Source organism: Coturnix japonica, chromosome Z, assembly GCF_001577835.2.
Source record: "Coturnix japonica isolate 7356 chromosome Z, Coturnix japonica 2.1, whole genome shotgun sequence".
In the NCBI taxonomy this organism is placed as follows: domain Eukaryota; kingdom Metazoa; phylum Chordata; class Aves; order Galliformes; family Phasianidae; genus Coturnix; species Coturnix japonica.
Genome location: NC_029547.1, coordinates 59,509,335 through 59,529,294, shown reverse-complemented (window position 1 = coordinate 59,529,294; position 19,960 = coordinate 59,509,335). Strand labels below are relative to the sequence as shown.

At 36.2% G+C, this 19,960-nt stretch overlaps 1 protein-coding gene across 2 annotated transcripts in view; it reads right to left on the bottom strand.

Annotated features, from left to right (window-relative positions):
• LOC107306595 (atrial natriuretic peptide receptor 1-like) overlaps nucleotides 1-19,960 on the bottom strand; it is a 46,122-nt gene that overhangs the window by 3,217 nt on the left and 22,945 nt on the right. For both annotated transcript variants that reach the window (XM_032441377.1, XM_015849894.2), the window contains exons 11-25: nucleotides 19,815-19,917; nucleotides 18,428-18,573; nucleotides 15,762-15,834; nucleotides 14,113-14,260; nucleotides 13,257-13,343; nucleotides 12,608-12,751; nucleotides 11,686-11,807; nucleotides 10,305-10,437; nucleotides 6,897-6,945; nucleotides 5,866-5,970; nucleotides 4,806-4,925; nucleotides 3,677-3,770; nucleotides 2,814-2,901; nucleotides 1,913-2,052; nucleotides 701-853 (exon numbers count right to left, since the gene is read on the bottom strand). In XM_032441377.1, the coding sequence (XP_032297268.1) occupies nucleotides 701-853; nucleotides 1,913-2,052; nucleotides 2,814-2,901; nucleotides 3,677-3,770; nucleotides 4,806-4,925; nucleotides 5,866-5,970; nucleotides 6,897-6,945; nucleotides 10,305-10,437; nucleotides 11,686-11,807; nucleotides 12,608-12,751; nucleotides 13,257-13,343; nucleotides 14,113-14,260; nucleotides 15,762-15,834; nucleotides 18,428-18,573; nucleotides 19,815-19,917 (1,705 nt within the window). The remainder of the gene's footprint in view (nucleotides 1-700; nucleotides 854-1,912; nucleotides 2,053-2,813; nucleotides 2,902-3,676; nucleotides 3,771-4,805; nucleotides 4,926-5,865; nucleotides 5,971-6,896; nucleotides 6,946-10,304; nucleotides 10,438-11,685; nucleotides 11,808-12,607; nucleotides 12,752-13,256; nucleotides 13,344-14,112; nucleotides 14,261-15,761; nucleotides 15,835-18,427; nucleotides 18,574-19,814; nucleotides 19,918-19,960) is intronic.

The window sequence follows — 19,960 nt, the reverse complement described above, 5'->3', positions numbered from 1 at the left end:
GGGTTATACAACAGGTTTACAGATGGCTTCCAGACACCATGAAGAATGTGCAAAAAGGCCTCAAAAGAGAATGGTGGAGGAAGTGAGGATGAGATAAAGGTACAGTGAATGAATTAAAGCACCTGCAGAAACTGTATTTCAGCACCACAAAATAATATTTTGAGGGATAAAGAGAGAGGAATCCTCCCAGTAGGAGCTACACACACAACACCCTCATGTCACTTGGAAAACTGGGAGTAGGAAATAACCTGATCTTGCTGAAGGCAGAAAATATCTGTGTCCATCAAATATTAGTTTTGGTTTCTTCATGTAAGCCCCAGGGGATTTATGTAAAATCTGATCTCTTGCTGAGACAATATAAGCTGCTCAACTTGCAGACACTGGATTGCATAGCACATATCCAACTCTTTTTATCAGGAAGGAGCTGCAGTCACTTATCAGCTTAGATCAGGGAGATGAGAGTCTGAATGAAGGCTAGACTGAAGACTCAGAATGCAACACTGTTTTAAGAGGAGAACTGAGAAGGAGCGCATTGGAGCCATCTATGTACCCAGTGAACCCAATTATCTATTCTGTTGAGATGACCCCTGTGAGGTGCTTCATCCCATGTTGGGAAATTTACTTCATTTTTATTGGAAACACATCTAGGAAAACATCTGACAAAACAGAAAGGAGTTATTGTATAGCTCTCCCAACATACCTGAATGTATTCCAGCTCTTATCTTTAGGAGGGTGTTGGGCTTGTGTGGGATCCTAAAAGTCTTGCAGACATTCACAAGGTCTAAAGCCATGCTTGCAATCTCACCAGCGTGAAGGATCCCATTCTCTTTGGGTACTCCAGACACTACCATATCTTAACACAACAATGCAACTATATTAACTTGTGACACTGTACACACACTTATCCAAGTGCCAACATAATACAAAAGAAGTCCTATTCCTTTGTATACTGAGGCACAACCGTGTCTACTAAGCAGATACAGTCATCCACTGAAAAAATGCGGGATTTCATTCTTAGTTTTCCTACTTTTCCTCCCTCTCTGCTCCCTCTCTTGAGGATCTTTGAAATGGGACTGATAGTGGGATTCCCACAAAGCTCTCTCTTATGTCTACTAGCAGTGGCTCCCACTGTGTTGGAGACAGGTGTTTTTGGGACCTCTCGGATGCATTTCTTCATGAATTCCATGCTCTACAAAGCAGACAACATACCACAGAAAAAAAAAAAAAAGAAAAAAAAAATATTTTGTTTGTTTGTTTGTTCTGTTTTTGAGTTCCCCACTATCTAAAGAATTCCTGTTTGTCTCACCCCAAGCTTCTGCTAGATTCTGCTGGGTTTTGGATGGAAATCAGCTTTAACAGTAGTTAGCTGCTATCAGATTTCCATGATGGCAAATACAGTCTTTCCCTAAAAATTCAAAAGCAGAGGCAGACAAGCCCATGTAGAGTGTAAAGGGAAAGAAGGCTGTCAGAGTCTTTGGGGGAAAAGTAAAACAAACAAACAAACAAAAAAAAGGCACAGAGATAGTACAGCTTAGGAAATGCCATTTAAGTTCCCATGCAGAAAGTAATTTTTTTTCAGTTTGGTTCCTGTGAAACAAAAATTGCTAACTGTAATTAGTCAGTTTCCAAGATTTAAATTCAGACCTTGCAAGTAATGGGAACCAAATAAAGAACAGGAGTTATTTGCTACACCCTAATGCCCTCTCCACAACATTCAGCAACTGTAGAAATGATGAAATGCATGCACAGAGATGCTCCAAAAGTTTGCTGGGGCTGTGCTAGGAATTCTTTCCTATTTGTTCTGTGTGTCTTCCTGGTGGTAATAAGCTTTCTAAATCTCCTTCACCCGCCCTTCCTTGTCATCAGTCTTTATCTTGATGTCCCAGCATTTTGCACAGTTCAGGGAACTTACAGGCATCTCCTATGGTCTCCACCTTATAGACATCATAGTTATCTATGATTTCATCAAAAGTAGTATAAAGCTTGTTCAAGAGATCTACCACTTGGTAAGGTGTGCTGCTGCTGGATAGCTGAGTGAAGCCAACAATGTCACTGTTAAAACACAACAAAAAGAACATATATACTGTCTTAACCATAGCAGTAATTCTATGACATTCAATAATTCTGGTAATTCTAGACATACAATAACAATTAGCTCGAACTTCACTTTTTCACTTTGTCTTTGGCTGGTGATCTTACAGAAAAGTAATATCTTAAAATGTTTAAAGTAAAAAAACACCCCTCCAATTTGCCAAGGGACCGACTAACCTATAGCTTTCCTGCTTACTAATGGAATAAACCATTGGTTTTTTGTTGGCTTTTTTTTTTCCCACAACTAGTCTTTAATCTGTCAGTCTAACTAGTCTCTAGTTTACGTAAAAATGAAAAAAAACCACATAGTAGCTATCTTTTTTTTTAAAGAGAAGATTTAATTTACATGATTCTTCAAGCACACGTAATGACACTGTGTGTCAAAAACTGTGAAGACATGTTGACTCTAAAGATGGATATGTTTTCTTTACGTAGTTAAATGCTGGAACCTGTATTTAGGCTTGTCCTGTGAAATGGATATGAGTGTGTGTAACACATACAGTGATGTGCTGCTGTGTATTAGAGATCTGTAGTAGTCTTATTTTTCATTTAAATAATTCTATTGAAAAACTGACAATTATTTGCTGTCAGGTGTTGCCACCTGATACCAGCAGTGGTAGTTTAGATATAAATTTCTTGCTCAGATAGAAGCTGCATCTGTGGTAGGAGCCTAGATGCGACTAGAGAAAGAATCAGCTCTATTCCTATTCACTTTTATTTACCTGAAAAAGATGGTGGCACTTAAGTAACTTTGAGCTTGTGCACGTTTTCCCTGTCTGAGATCGTCTGCTACTTGCTTTGGCAACATACCTGTTACAGAAGGTAAAGCATTTTTAATACTTTGACATAGGTAAAAGAACACAGTAATAATGATATGTTTGTTTAATGTTATAAGAGCAATGTCTGTACAGGTGAAACATTGTGAAGGTGAAAGCAGTCTTAAGCATCAAAATCTGTTCTGCAGATAATGTGAGAATTCACAGTAAATCTCACTGGTAGCAAGTTCAGATTTTTCAGATGACTCATATTTTTTAGCTATGAGAAACCAGTACCTATACATTCCAAGAAACACCAAATTCTAATAGGGTGACTTGGGATTACTAACTCATCTTGACAACTTTTTGTTAGTGTTTTCCTCCTGAGTTGGTTTACTGTTTCTTTATCATTCTCATGTCTGCCATCTTGTACTTTCACAGACTCTTCCTTTTTTTCTCCTAAGAGTTATGACTATTTCATCATTCTTCTACTTGAGGAATTCCAGAAGACATGCTGCTAGCAAAAGTAACCTCAGTCCAAAAGCAATTCCCCGGTATCTATAACTATATAGAAAGACAGCCAAACAAGGTCAAAACAAACCAGAGCACTATAGAGTATCCAGTCAAAGCTATGAGATTAGTGCACTGACTTCTAGGAAGGGGATGTAAAAAGTAGCTTTTAATGGAGTAGTAGTCTTTTAAACTTCGCAAGGAACATATCTATCAATTCACTGACAATTAAACTTATTACAGATTTTTTCTGTTGGTAATTAGACAGTTAACATCAAATTATTTTGAGACTATCCAGCTCTTTTTCCTACATAACTTACTATACAACAGACGATCAGTCTTCTGTTTTTCAAGCATTAAGTCCTGGGTTCTCTCAGAAACCAGCATCTCCAGGTGTTTGCTGTATTTCTCCATCTAAATAGCATGGAAATTGAACAAAATAATCCTCTTATTGAAACAGGTTCATAGTTGGACAGGATCTAAGCATTTGAATTACTATGCTTTGAAAATATTCAGATGAGCAAAGCCCTAGGTTTGAGACAGCTTGCTGCTTTTCTTGCAGAATGCAGAGGCCAGCTTTCTCCTGAGGTAAATTCATGATTCTGTGTTTTAGTTTGTTACTTACAGCTACAAAGAGAGAAGTAAGTCTTGGTGTTTTCAAGGCCTATATGAACAGCAGGGTCCAAATCCAAAACAGAGACCAAGTTTCCACTGTTTTAAAATTACCAAGACTGAAGAGATATGTAAATTTTTTGTTTGGTTGGTTGGTTGGTTGGCTGGTTTTTGTTTTTTTAAATTTTTGTTTGTTTGTTTGTTTTTGTTTTCAGTTTGTTTGTTGTTGTTGTTGTTTTTTTTTTTTTTTTTTTTTGTCAAAAACTCATATTGCTGTTTCGTAAGCTTTCCTGCTGTGCTGTGTTTTTTGTGCCCTTGCTCTCTAGGAGGGAACAAGATGTGAAGGCAGAACTCTCTTCTTTCTGCTTATGGGCTTAAGACACACTGCTCAAAATGTGTGTGTAAACAGATTTGTGTCATGCAGGGTTTCTATATCTCCAGCACTGTAAAATCACCACCTAGCCATAGGGGAGGGGAAGAAAAAACAACAGCAGTACTTGACTGAAAAAAACAAAGTGTTCAGCTGTAAAGCAGTTGAGAATGTTGAGAACAACTGACAGAAAGAGGATGAGAAGGAAAACAGGTCTTAAGGAGAACTGCAGCTTTGTTTTTGTAGCTCAAGTTACAGTTAATCTGTCAGAAGTGAGTAATTGACTGAGAGCATTCCCATTCAACACAAAAGATTAAACAGCAAATAAAACAAAACAAAGTAAAACAAAATAAAATAAAATAAAACAAAGCAAAATATAAAATAAACACCCACAAACACCTGAATGTATAGAGGTAGATGCTATTGCAAGCAGATAAATCTAGATTGGATTGAAAATCTAAAATTACCAGAGTCATCATCGTGTCAACAGGGTTAACGTTATTAGGATTCATCTTGTTTAACGTCTTCTTGATTTGTTCAAATGTAGGCCTTTGGACTGGATTATTTTTTCTGCACTTTCTGATTAGCTGTGGTACAGAAAGAGAATGAGAGACACAAACAGCCTTTTGTCATTCCAGGCACATGTAATGTTTCTAATTAATACCGTTGTTTTCTTGGTGCTCACTGTTAAGGTGAAGCCTTATCTGCATTGGTGAAAAATGAAGGGCTACACCAAGACCTTTGGTCTTATACAGATCAGTGCTGTGTAATTAAAAGAAAGGTGTTAGTTCATGGAAATTTAGCTGAGGAATATCAAGTAGATGCTCACAATCCTCCTACCAAACTCTGCTTACAGTCTTATCTTGTGCTTTAAGATATTGTTATGTTGCTGAATCAAATGACCATTCACAAAATTCACAAATACTTAAAAACTCAAATGTGTCTCAATAATGTTAACTGCCCACTGAAATGCAGTACTGCTTATGATAATCTTGTCACATCTAGGTTGCTACAAGTCAGTAAAGGTGAATTATTTAGCTCTTAAGCTGAAATAAGGATGCCAAAAAACCTCATTCTAATTTAACTGAATAGGCAGAGTGTGCAGCTTCTTCTTTGAGGCTACTGAACAAGTCAAACTTTTGCATGAGAATCAAATTGAACTCATGCTTTGCCTGAGACATATACTTCAGTAACTTGAAAGCATTTTGTTTTTAAGCTAAACACATATTACTAACACTTATGAAACTCAACACTTTACAATAAAGTGAAAATGCACAAAAATCAATGACTGAATTTTAAAACAGATTTTATTACACTGACAATTTGAGGGGGCAACTCAAATTTCTATTTGGGAGGATGACTGCTCTTCTACTAAAGATGTGAAATCAATTTCGTTGTTCCTTGTTTGAGATGTGCATCTTGATTTCTCATTTCCTGACATCCGTCAGTAATACTGCCATGAAACTTCTGTTATATTCCTTAGATTTATTTCAATAAAGAATTTTTGTATGCAGTATTGTATCTCACCTCTATGTAATCTGTGGGACATGGACAGGAATCCTCTGCCTTTCCTGAAATTAATTCTGTTAAAGGTAGACACCAGGAACATTCTGATGAAGGCAAATCATCTTTCTAGAGAAAAAGGGAATAACAGTGTTGAAAAAGTGGCATGTTTTTTTAGACAGCTTATGAAAAATACCTTACTATGACAATCACTATTTTTATGACAGCTTCCCTTTTTTTTACTTTTTTTTAACTTTTTTTAAAACTTTTTTTACATTATATATATATATATGTATATACAATTCAGTCTAATTTGAGTGGCCTTTTTAATAGTGCTTTTCATTGCTGTATGGCTTTAATCCCAGTGTTTATACTAGGTAAACAAATTTTGAAATGAGTATCTGGCAAGATATCTGCTGACTTTTGAGAAACCACCAGGCCCACATTAGTCTATTATCATGAACTGTAAGAAGTACAAGAATGTTGGCTTCAGGTTTTAGTTGTTAGAATTAGTGCTAAGTAAATTATTTCAATACGCATATAATTGTATATTCAGAACATCTCATTTCAATTTCAAGGAGCAATTCTTGTGTTTGCCATTTAGCACTGGCCATGCAAAGATATTTTTCTTACAGTAAGAAGTTCAGTTGCCCTTCTATCATATTCTTACTAGTGCAAGTCTCCACTGACAGGACTGGGAACATAAGGAAGGAGGAGAAACTACTGCAGCAAAAGAAAGATGCTAGGGTATGCATACACCCTCTCATTAAATGTCAAAGAGCTAGCACAAAAGCAGTTTTAAAGCTACAGATATTTTCTTCATACACTCTTCTTTAAAGCTTTAAAAAGACCTGGAGAGGAGGCAGAAATGTTTATGAAGCTGTAGTTGCACTTTCCATTGGAACTGAATTTGCACCCAGAAAGTAAGGAGGAAAATGTGTGTTGCTCCCCGCCTCCTTTAAAGTAAGAGTACAATTATTCAGAGTTTGCAATACATCTCCAACCAAAACAGAATCAAAATTACCAAACAAACTTCAAAATTCATCTTCACTTACTGGCATAGGGTCACTTCTTGTGGCAATTTCTAGTAAAATGATGGCATAACTGTGGGGTAAAAAAAAACATATCTTATTAGAGCAATAGTTAATGGAGTCAGTGATTGCAGCTTTCCAGGATTTCTCATTCTACTCATTTCTAGAAAGAAAGCAATGGCCCATATGGAAGGCTAACAACTTTTCTGTTATCTGTTACTTCTCTGTGTTTTTATAGACTGATCACTTAGCGTCAATCTACTCACAGATCAGCCTCAGAGATCAAACATCTGAGTCTGATAGAAAGCAAAGCAATTTCATCTGGAATTTAACGGAATCCATAGGGAATATGTGCAAGGATTACATGATACCAATCAATTAATCATGCAAAACAGGTCTGTGCTGTAATCAAAAGGGTAGGTACAGATTAACCAAAATCATAATAGAGATGAGTAGTCTTTTTTTCATTATAGGTGACTGTTCTGGAAAATCTCCATAAAGTTAATGATAAGACATAGTATCCAGAGTAGGTCTTACACAGTAAGCATTTTTGCTGCTTCTTTCTGAATGATATCTCCATCATCATCATCATCATTCTCCTTAGATGAACCAAGGTTAAATACATTCATCAAGGGTGAAGAAAGGAACAAAAGTGTTAAGAACTTCATATTCAGTCTCTTTATTGAACTCACAAGAAACAACTTTCAAAAGTGTGATCTCTGAGAAGCCAACAGCTCCTGCAGTACTGACAGTTGCTTCTGTAAATATTCGACCTGTGTAATATTCACTTCAGGTATCTCTTGATAGCATATTTTTCTTATAAGTAAGCCTGTTTTACAATATGTTGTACTGGTAATGATTGCCCTGCTTAGTATGGCACTCTGGCCACACATTGGGACATGGCAACCAGTCTTTTGAACTGCTGATGGGATATCACTGGCAAAGAGAATAATGTACATAAACAATACTAAATAATGTAGAAACTAATCTGTTGAAAATTTAATGCTAATTTTGTGGTGATTGGGTTGCAGAAAGGATTAGCATTCCTAGGGAGAGGAAAGCTCAGATTTTCAAGGCGAGTAATTAGAAAGCAGAATTGATTTTATTCAGCTTTAGCAGCACTGCACAGGAAAAGTTATAGTAAAGTGGCAAGTCAGATTCACATAACCGTTACAAATCAAGAGAAGTCAGTCTAGGAGAAACTCTAATGGGAAACAGCCTCTTCAGCTCAATTAAGAGGTGCTTTCATGTTCCCGTTCTCATTTCCATTTTAGCTTTCCCATCTGACCAACACATTCCCTGGAGAACTTTAAAAGCAAATGATTCATCTGCAAAAGCACACAAAATTATAAGTCCCACTCCTGTAGTCTCTACTCTTTCTTTACTTGGGCCAGATCTTCAAGAAAATTAGTGTATTTTTTTTACTCAGGAATTTTGAAAATTGAGGATTTCAGTTCAAGTCCACTGCTTGCTGGCCAGTGAGCCCTCATAGGTATCAGGAAAGCTTATACATGTTCAGATGAATGAACACAAACTTTGCTAAAATGCAAAGTAACTCTCTTAAAATGAACTAACTCTCTTACAGAGAAAAGCTGGGTAATACTACAGGACACGTCTCTTTTTCTCCATCTTTCTTCCATGACTGGACATTTCAGCTCTTACTGTTTCTTTCTTTTGTATCAAGCAAGGATTATCTGCAGAACAACAAAGGGAAACCTGGATCTTGCAGACACAGGAACTGACAGCAAAATAAATTCAGCAAGCATTCGATAAATCTGTCATAACTGCATTGTGTAGTCATTTACAATATAAGAAAATCATCTGTTAGCACTATTTTGACGGGAATTTTTGGCAAGAAATGGCTTTAGGAGGCCAGGTTGTCTGCAAAGACAAATATTGGCATCTGGCCTGAATAAGGGCAACGTGTAAAGCAAGCAGGCACTAAAGAAATAACATTTCTGGAAAAGAGAATGCATTTTGAATGTGGAGCAATTATAAAGTGCAATGTATAACATAACTCCAGATTACTGCTTACTTAAAGCACATTAAAGCCAGTCTATACTCACGATGTCAAGATTGAGACAGGACAGATTTACAATAGCCAAAGACATCAACATGATGACAAGATGCTTTTAGATGAGCTATTCTGAAGCAAATTAAAAAGATCTATTTGTGCCCATAGATAAAAATACTACAGAGACCTCAAATTCTTATTTCCATAATCTGACCTCATAGAATGGTTTAAAAATAACGACTTGTTTGGCAGGTACAGGTATTTTATAAGCGTACAAGGGAATAATGTGAATGAAACCAGTAAATCTTGTGATTTACTAAAGCTTCAGACTTGCCTTCATACTTTAATATATCCCAACTGAAAAAAAAAAAAAAAAAAAAAAAAAAGGAGATTTAAACATTTTTCTGTTTCTGCAGCTAAATTTTCAATGAAAGCACAATAAAGCTCAATTGAGACAGTGTATATCACAGCCCAGTACAGCCCAGAGTAAAACTCAGAGCTTTTGGTAAAAGAAGATCTACCCTTTCATAAATATTTTCAACAAGTAGTGCTAATGACAATGCCCTCATCTGCTCAACAATCATCATTTCAAGCTCCATTTAAATTCCAGTACTTTATGCTCTGATAGCTACTAAATTCCTCAGAAAGCAGGAGTCTTCTGCTGTTCTGAGAAAAAGGAAAGAAAAAAAAAAAGAGAGAGAGAGAGAAAAAGAGAGATTGCTTTACCATCCTGCAAATTTCCCTGTCAACTACTTTTAACTAACTGATTACTGGAAATAAGCACAGAGGAAGCATCATTATTACAAACTAGGATACACTAAGAGCAGTTATTTCCTACTTAATATAGAAGATTGGTGGGAAAGTCAACAAATATTGATATAGTATTTTTCAACTCAGTTTGACGATTTTGTTATTAGAATGTTATTCTCTAAAAATTCAATAGTAATCCCCCTTACTTGAAAATTAATTGGATCTCCTTTATAGGAAATCACTTCTTGGTGGCTTTCTTTGGCTATCAAGTTATTGTTGCCAGCTGTCCGTCACTGACAGTGCAAATCTTGATAACCAAATAAATGCTTGCAATGATCTCCCATAACAGCTTTCAGGAGGAAGGGGACAGAGCAATTCACTAGTGCTTATTATTATTCACTGTCTTCCTAGCTCTAATTGTTACCTGCAAACTGAATATTATCACTGTCAAAATAATGTGTTGACAATAATTACAGAACTGTGGGATGCATAAATATCCTATCCTGGAGAACCGATGCTATTAACTCTAAGTTACTGCCATAATTGATTTTTTTTAAAAATGTGTTCAAGAATATCCATGGGATGACAATGATACTCTGAGACTAAAAAGTGAAGAAAGGATACTTGACTCGAGATGTAATTATTAAGTCAAAGAGATAGGAAATTACCTGTATACATCTGTCATGGAATTGGGTTCAGATTCCGAAAGGGAATGGATTTCAGGAGCTGTGTAAATCTGTATCAAGTGCTGCTGGTACCCTTCAGCAGAATCTTCTTTTCTGTACAACTGCAAGCCATAATCTACCATGGAAGAAAACAGAAAACAAACCGTTCAATCTGTATTTCTCTGAAACACATGTATTATTAGTAAATAGAGACAAAACATGTCTAAAAAAATTAGTTTTCTCTCTTTGAAATACAAATCTCTGTCCAAAAGTGATGTGTGCCTGGTAGTCTTATCTCTTGTAAAAATATTGGAAATTTAGAATCTGGAGAATAAATACTTGGGTGAGATTGCATAACAGTCTTTTGAGAGGGCCAGTTGAACTAAATGGCCCCTTCTAAGTGGAATTATTCCATTATTTCATATAACTGTATTCAGAGACAGTATGTTCACTTCAGTGCAAGAATTAATATGCAAATGAAGATTTCAACTTACTCACTGATCCTCATCTCTGACAGATTGTTAGAGCAATTACAAGTTGGACAAACTACAGCTACTATAAAATCAGGGTGGGCTTTACATGCACACCACTAGCATGAGAACAAAGGCAGATAAATGTAAAACATCTTTACAGCTATACTTTCAGCTTAACACAGAAGAGGCTCTCAGTATCTGACTAGGAACTGGAGGAAAAAAACAACAGATGTCTGTTTTGTTAGATATAAACAGCACGCTGCTGATGAGTGTATGGGGTGGCAGGAGGTAAATCCCTGTGTGTTTTTTTTTTCCTTTTTTATGGAATGATCTCTAATTAAGAAGTCCTTATATTTCATTCTCCATATTGGGTCTCACTAAAGTTTTCAAATTAGGTCCCACATTCATTACCTTTGAGCATCTAGGGATTATGAAAACCACATAAACCAAGATTATGCAAAGTCCCTGCAGTGTTCCCCATTTAAATTCTCAGTTATTTCATGGGGACCTCATTTAAAGCAGAGGTGTTGTGCAAATGTGATGTAGCTGATGTAGTCATTTCAGGTTTTTTTTGTGTGTTTTTCCTCAGAAAAGGCTCTTAGCAAAGCATATGCTTGCAAACAGGATACTAAGGCTGGTAGAGAAGCAGCCATAGCACTTTGTAGAGGCCTTATCTTTATCTTTAAAAGATAAACCTGTTGCAGTTGTTTTTAAGATGCCTGCAGATTACAGGGTGAAATAACTAGTCTGAGGAGAGATGAAAAAAAATTCTATTCCTTTGGCAGTTGCAGAATAATCTAGGCTCTGTAGTGGTGGTCATCTCCCCGCATTCAGTCTTCCTGTAGTGTGAAATCTACACATACTGGTAGACTACCTTGAGAGTTTTGAATTTTCATTTATCTTCTCTTTACCTGCAATTTTACAAACCCATCGGTCATCTATTACACAGTTATTAGACTTCAACCGTCCATGGTACATTTTGTGGTGGTGAAGATAGGCCATTCCTTGGGCAATATCAGTAGCAAAAGAAAACCTGAAAGACAAAAATCAATAAGCTAGCACATCCACTAAACCAGATCTTCACTCAAAAGTGGGCTTGAAACCTTCTGGAGCTAACAGAAAGGCTCTAGTGATTGGAATAGCTTTGAAATCTGTCATTCCACAAACTCATTTTTCCAAAACACATAAGGTGGGTTGATAGAGATTCTTAACTTTCATTCAGTTGTTGGGGCCATTAGCTTCTATTAAGACAGTTCAGATCCTTTAAAACTCCCTGGTATGGTTGTATTATTTGAAGTGCTTTTCAAATTTTAGAAGAGAAACATTTTCCTTCCATACACTCTTTTTCTTTGTTGAGTGAAAACAACAGGCAGAAGCAGAAAGAGCATGCCAAGAAGATTAGTCTCAAAAATAATAGAAGTGCCTCTGTGGATTGGGACCATTAGCTCATTTTCTGTATCAGTAAAAATAACAAAGCATGTGTAGATATGTTAATCATTTAATCGTTGTGACTTTAATTAAATGCAGATGCCCAAGATATTTGAGAAATAGATGAAATCACATAGAAATAAGGGTTTGAAAACAGTAGCAGTATAAACAAAGGTGGGCTGAAAAGTCATCAGTTTAGTGTAACCTGTGCTCAATGTATGATTGATCAAAAATCCAGGCTGGATACTTGAATTCACTGTCTTCTTCATTATCTCCAGATCACAATATAAGCCTCATTCCAACTACCTATCTGTAATTATTATTTTGTCCCAAACAGCACATAGCATCTCTCAGCAGAGTTTTGTATCTTTTAGGTGTTTTTGTCTTGTTTTGTCTTGTTTTTACCTGAATCCCCAGTTCAAAGGGATTTCTTCATTGAGCAGAACATCATGAAGGCTGCCTTTGGGGCAGTACTCAGTCACTATGGCAACATTTGGTATTTCTATACAACCACCAATGAATTTGCAGAGATTTGGATGGTCAAGTTCCCTGTAAAAATTAGCAGAAATCACAGCACATGAATAATTTTCATGAATCTCCTTCCTACTTTCTGTACAGTTGTTGCAAGAGGGCATCAAGCTCCCTTGCGGGTGTGGGAAAAGAGGTGCAGACTCCTTTGCTAGTGCAGAACAGAAGACCTTTATTGTAGGTGCTTACAGCCTTTTATACCCTCACAACACAATAGTTTGCAACTAAGACTGGTTACATGTAAAGGCTTGTGGGTATTTACTTCTGGCTCAAGTTATGGTTGAGCTTTACCACTCATTAGCAATACAACGACCTTCTTTACCCCACATACAGTAAATGGAAAACTAGAAGTCTTGTCTCAAAAAGTGAAAAGTAAAACAGCTGTAAAAAGATTTTCATCTTGTGTCAAATCAAAGTTTGAAGAAAAGAAGAATACAAGTGTACTGTAATGTTTGGACAGGTTATAACCTTTAAAGAACCAATGCACACATAGAACTGCATGCACTTCTCAGGCTTCACTTCTTACCTTACTTGCTTTACTTCCTTACGTATGGATTTGGATAGGGTGAATGCCTTCTTCATTATTTTTTTTATGGCCACTGTTCTACCATCACTGAAACAGAATTAAATGCTGTTCAGAGAATATTGGGCCAACTGTATAATTTCATAAGGATAGGAAAATCAACAGATGTTTTCTGCTGTGAGCAGCTTCATGTCTTTAGAGACGAAGCATAAAGATTGAGCATGTCCATATTTAGGTGTGAAGCTGAACATGAGTATTTGACAAGATCCTGCTTCTATTATAAGGCAAGCGTTAGTACTAAGAGTCAAACATTCTTGTTGTGTGTATGCCATTTGAAATATGAGATTGTTACAGTAAGTTTAGGCAGCTTGATGATTGTGTAGCAGCAATGGGAATATCAGAGGTAGTGAAACAGCAGTATCTATTCATTATTTCTCTGTCTACTGTTACAGTAGTTACCACTGCTATTTAACATCCTTTTGCTTCTATGGAAGCATACTCAGTGGTGAAGCAGCTGAATTTGACAGACAGCAAAACAATTTTCCATGAAAGAATCAAGTGGGGATGTATTTGATCACTAGGTTAACAGATCCAGGTCACATTATACAGTCAACCTTGCAGGATGTCCCAAAGAGAGGAGAAATGATAATCAAAACAGGACACATCATGTTTCATTCAGATTCTACAGCCAGTAAGAGGTACAGAAGTCAAATGATGCTGCTAACTTAATAGATTGGGTGTAACAAGAGAATTTCAAGCTTTTGGACTACCTATTAACAGCAGAGCTGCAAGAAACATAAAGCAGAGTGAAACTAAAGGATAGCAGATACTGAAGAAAATTAGTACTATATTGACTTACTATCTCCCAGTAAGGGTGAAGTGCTGTTTCTTGGACACATTAGCAGCTGCAGTGCAGGAGCTCATAACAGTGATACAGCTGGCATTGGATTCACTTGGTGCTGGCGGAGCACTCATACTGCTTCCTGTTGCTGTCCAGAGCATGTGATCTAAATGGGAATGTGGGATTAGAAATTAGCACCTGTAAATGCATATTATTACAAAGGTATGTACTCCGGAGGCAGGCAAATTTAAGAAATTTCAAATCTTTACATGCTGGATTGCTCTTGTTAACATGTAAGACAGAGAGCTATTTTTTTTTTAGGGTGTGAATGCTGCATAAAAACAAGCCAAGAGGTGATACGTTGCCACAGATCTTTCCCACTAAACCTCAGGATTCAGTGCAAGTCTTCCTGATTCCAGGATGGTAGGTCCTTGCTGCTAGTGAAATGCAGAAGACAGAACTCAGGGAAGCAGAGCAAGCTCTGGGTCATATTTTAACAAGTCTGTTTGGAGCTCCTAGAAGACTGCAGAGTACAGAGATGTGGGACGTGACTCTGACATCAGAGGAAAGTCAAAGAAGAGCAATAATAAAGTTACAAGGGGAAAAAAGTGATGCCAATGTATGTTTTTTAATATATATTGATCAGCTTTAGGTTACAGAATGAATTTCAAATAAGATTGTTAATGAATTACTTATTGTTTCACCATCTCCACCAGGTTTGGCCAGTTACTCTGTGCACTGGCAAAACTGACAAGGTTTGCATTATGTACTCAAATTAATTTCTATGCTGGTCTTTGTCCTTTACTGCAACAAGGATATCATACTAAAGCTAACTACACAGTAATTAACATTCATGTCCAAAGATGAAAGTATCACCAGAACATTAGCACAAGAACATCTTTGCACTACTAGAAACACAATGACATGACATAGCTAAAACAGATCTTTCTAGCAATTCCTTGAGGAAATAGAAAATCAGAGAGTTCATATCAGCACAGGCTTATCAACTTCAGTCAGTTTCTACAAATGTGCCTTTTCTGGGGGTCTGGATGGTTTTTTTTGCTGCTGAGTGCTAAAGCACTGGACAGGAAAGTGAATCGAGTGCAGCACTGTTTAGGACTTAATAACATCTGATTTTATTCTTAACATATTTAGTTACAGCCAATTAAAATCACATTCTATATCCTGAAGGTAAAATGAAAGAGAAGTCAGGTCACAATGGATTAATTTTTGGAGCAAAACTGCCAAAGACAGCATACACTGAGACAAATTAAGATCTCATTATATCTTTCATTTTATTTGTGTAAAGCCAGGGTAAGTAAGCGAGGCCAATTATACAGAACCACATATCCACTGAAGCAAATATAATTTATTTTTTCCAGGTCTAGAAGTTATCTGCTTATCTGGGGATAGATCTGTCATTTTGAACTGAAAAATTTCCTTAAATAGAAGGAAACTATTTAAATAACTTTAATAATTAAGGTTTCAATAAATTAGAATGTCAACAATGAGCTCACAGAGAATACAAGGAAGAAACTCCAGATATATATTTCCCAAGCCAGCTCATCTTTTGCAAGACCCTGAAAACAAGATGTACTTATGATTGAGATTATTTCATAAAATTATTAATGAAAGTGGTAACAGTAACAAAATGAAATATTACTAACCTTGTTTGATGCTGGTGAACTCTATAATCCAGCTTTCATCCCACAGCATCTTTTGTTTCTGATACTGAAACCACTACAAAAATAAATCAAATTCATTCTTGAAATTAACTCTCCCAACTTTGAAGGAACTAATCCAGAGTTTTTTTTATTTTTTATTTTTTCCAATATGAAAATGTTTAAGTATCCCCAAAATTTCTGATGTTTAAGTATCCAGTCTATGTCATATCAGCTTCATTAGAAGGAACAGAACTAGAAGAAAACAGAATCTAACAAAGATCTTTGGAACTGTATATTCTATATTCTAGGATCTATTGACACATAATATCATGCATTGGCTATGAACTCTTTCCATTATTGTCAGTAATTTTAACACAATATAATTAGACCTCAGCCTGGACATCCAAACAGTTGTTTGCATCACCTCATAATATGGAAATGTCCCACCTATGCTGCCTAATTGTGTGACCTGTTGCTCTCTAGCCCCAAGAAAAGGAGCACTGCATGTTGTGCCAAAATTATAACCAGATTTACAAACAAGTCCAGTACTTCAGAATAAAGAATATCAGTTATAGATCTTGTGGCTATTGTTTAAAGAAGACACATGCTCTCATAAATAGCTGTCTTAGGATATTTAGAAAACATAGAAGTAGAAACTGTTTCAGTGTTTTAGAAGAAATTTATGCCTGATGTAGAGGTTGCTGAATCAAAAATTATGTTGTCCCATTTATTTCAAAGGATTTCTGAAAAAAGGTATCTGCATTTTATTTTGTAAAGAAATGACCAAAGATATATTAACTAGAAGTGACCACTAGTTTTGCTGCAGACACTGAGATCAGAGGAACCCTCTCTTCAGCTTGAATGATTAAGAAGATATTAGATTCTGAGATGGTTCTCCCTACAAAATATTAATTACTGAATTGGATAAAAGGATCTTTCCCAACTTGTTTGCTCATCATCTAAATAATAAAGAAAAGAAGATGCTATTGCAGAATTTAGCAGGAATAAGTATAGAGCAAAATAAATTTTAAAATACTCCTCCCTTACCCCCCCAAATCCCTAAAATCTACCAAAAACAAAGAAAGAGAAAAACAAAAAAACCAACCAAACAAAAAACCCCAAACCCATAGTAATAGGTAAGTTTCTTTACATAAATAAACCTTTACTTTAGTTAAGCCTATTCAAGGTCCAGAAACTCCATTTTCTTTTTGTAAAATGTCGGTTGTTTAAAAATGTCTGAACTTGTCATCTGTTGAATTACACATTTCTATCAGAGCATACTGTTTTACAAGAAAGTTACCGTAAGCACATTGCCACAGCCTTTGTGTGGACTATAAATGCTCAGATAAGAAACAGAAATGCAAGGAGATTAAGGCTTAGTTTTCAAAAATATTTCAGTTCCAAACTTGCAAGGCCACATAAAGAGATGAGAACAGAGAAAAAAAAATCAAGTTGTGATTGAGACCATTCACAGTAACTTACTGTGTGGGCCATTGACATTCTTCCATGCCTTTTCAACACACTCAGTTACTTCAGGTGCTCAGCGCAAACGCAGTATGAAAAGAATGGATGAAATAAGGTATTGATGTACATGATCTATAGGCTAAACCCTGAAGAAATTATCTACTAATAACATAGTCAACATAATGACCCTACAACTGCACATAATGTTTTTAAGATGTGCATAAATGAGGAATATGAATCCACTTCACCAGGTGTGAAGCGACAGTGCTAAAAGTAATAGTGTAAATAACTTGTAATAATTTGCTGTAATCTCTATACAGAGGTATTTACAATCAAATGAATGCACAAGACTAGTGGTCACTTCAGGTTAATTTGCCTTTGCTCAATCATACTTTTACAAAACAAACTATAGATTGTTTTTCTCAGAAAGTTCTTGAAATAAATGGGGCAACTTAGAGTGAGATCTGTATCAGTCATAAATTTCTTCCAAAATATCGACACACTATGTTCCTCTCACATTATCCTTCTGCTTTTCCTTCACCAGTCTTTTATAATAATCATTAACACAGATAATCACTAAATTATTTCTGCTACATTAAGAAAATAAGCTACATTAAGCACTTCTGCTACATTAAGAATAAGAGCACACACAGATACACATACGCACAAGATCAACAGAAAAAAAAGAAATATCTGCCAATTTTTCCTTTGGATGTCCAGTGATCAATAATCTTAAAATATCCCAAGTTGAATATATTCTATAATAAGATGTATTCAGATATTCAGACTTAATGAACTCTGGTGGATCTAATCCCTTTATGAATTTATCTAATTTGTTTTAGAATTTATGCATACCTCTCACCTCCACAGGGTTTTGGAGCAGTTAATTTCATAATAGAATTTTATTGAGTCAAAAGCACTCTGACTTCACTGGCAACCCCTATCTCATGTTGTGAAAGACTTAATAATGAGGTGTTCTTATTCCACCATTACATATCCTTCTGTTAAATTCCCTTTCGGTCTTAAGCCTCAGGGGATGATATTTCCAATCACAACCAGCCTTCCCATCTAGAGAAGCCATTAATGCTTTCTTTTCTACCACACAGTTTCAGGATGCAGAAGAAAACTTACCCTCTACTAGGAGAACACTCCATTCAAAATAATGAAATAACAGAGGCAAGAGTAATGAAAGAAAGAATACTTACAATGACTGTCATAATGAAGCCAGTACAGATTAAACATATGGGTAAGGCAATTGCTATCCTAGCATAAGCAGACAGAGGGCATTCTCCACAATCTGCTGGACAGATAGAGCAGCTTTCTTCCTCCTCGCAAGAGCCATCTCCACAGACTGATAAGAAACAGAAATGACAGGTAATTTTAAGTTAGTTTCATTAATCAACATTGTTAAATTCAGATTTAAACATGTGTTCTTGGGTGGGGAAACCTGAGTACCCGAAAGACTACATTCTGCAGTATCCAGAGATAACACCCAAGAACCTGAAATAATTGGTGTTTTTTGTTTGTTTGTTTGTTTTTTATATACTTTAAACTGATGCAGGTTCTACTTGATTAGATGAAACTGTTAATGATGTGAGTCTACAGCTTTTCTGGTGTTGTAACTCACTGTCCATCTATTTGTTTTCTTGTGTTTTGTTTGTTTTTTGTTTTTTGTTTTTTTCTGAGGCAATAAGTTTCTCAGGGTGGATATTGTCTTTTGTGTTCTTTGTACTTAATCCAACCCTTGGCATCTCTAGAAGTATATGATCCCAGGTTCTTCAGAGTGAAACCCTGCAGTTTATGCTTCAAGGATTTATTTTTCTCCAGGGTTTTAAGAAAATTATCAGATGTGATTTAAAACAAAAGCCCTCGAGGACAAAACTCTGTCTCCCGTGTCTTGAGTTCTGTTTCAATTTTACCTCTGTGCCTAAACTAATACAGTTCTGCACTCCAGCCTCCTGAGACAAGCTAAAGATATTATTCAGTCACTATGTAATACATTTAAAAAAAATACTCAGCAAAACAAAATCCATTCTTTCCACCCACTTTCGAATTGCTTTGGCTCTGCTTTTTTCATAACACTGAGAAATATATTCTCAGACATTTAGAAGTGTAGCTAACAAGAATACTATGATGTTTGCTTAACCCAATATTTTTCTTCAAGTTGTGTGTTTAATTTGTCAAACAAGGCTTTCTTTTTTAGTTTCATTTTGCTGATATAATTTTATTACTATTTCTGTTTTCCTGCATATAGCTAAACTAATGTGCACAGGAGCCTGAAGCATTTGGAAGCAACAGTATTTTAATTTGAACAATGGAACCAGTTTGGGTTTCTACCCTTCTGACAATGTTATGGCTAGTTTGCATCCCTTCAGATGAAGAATGTCCAGATCCTTACCATGTCATTACTGGAAGAGTGTTTTCAAGGTATTTTCAGCTGAAGCTGTTGGTTTTGTTTTAAGTTTACCTCTTTGGCAAGAGTGGCTTCAGTGGTAGAGAGGGAAAGCTGCTGCTCTTGGTATCCATGCATGAATGTTAAAAGCACTGAGACTTGCAGTCAGTGTTCCCTCACATCTTCACTCTGTATCATACCTACTGCAGGAAGGACTGTGGTCTTCGCTTCCAAAGCAACTTGCATTCTCCCAACTCTGATGTGTGCAATGAGAGAAGTCACACCCACATGAACCAAAACTACCTGCCAAACAAGTGAACAAAACTGCAAGGATCAAAACTTCACT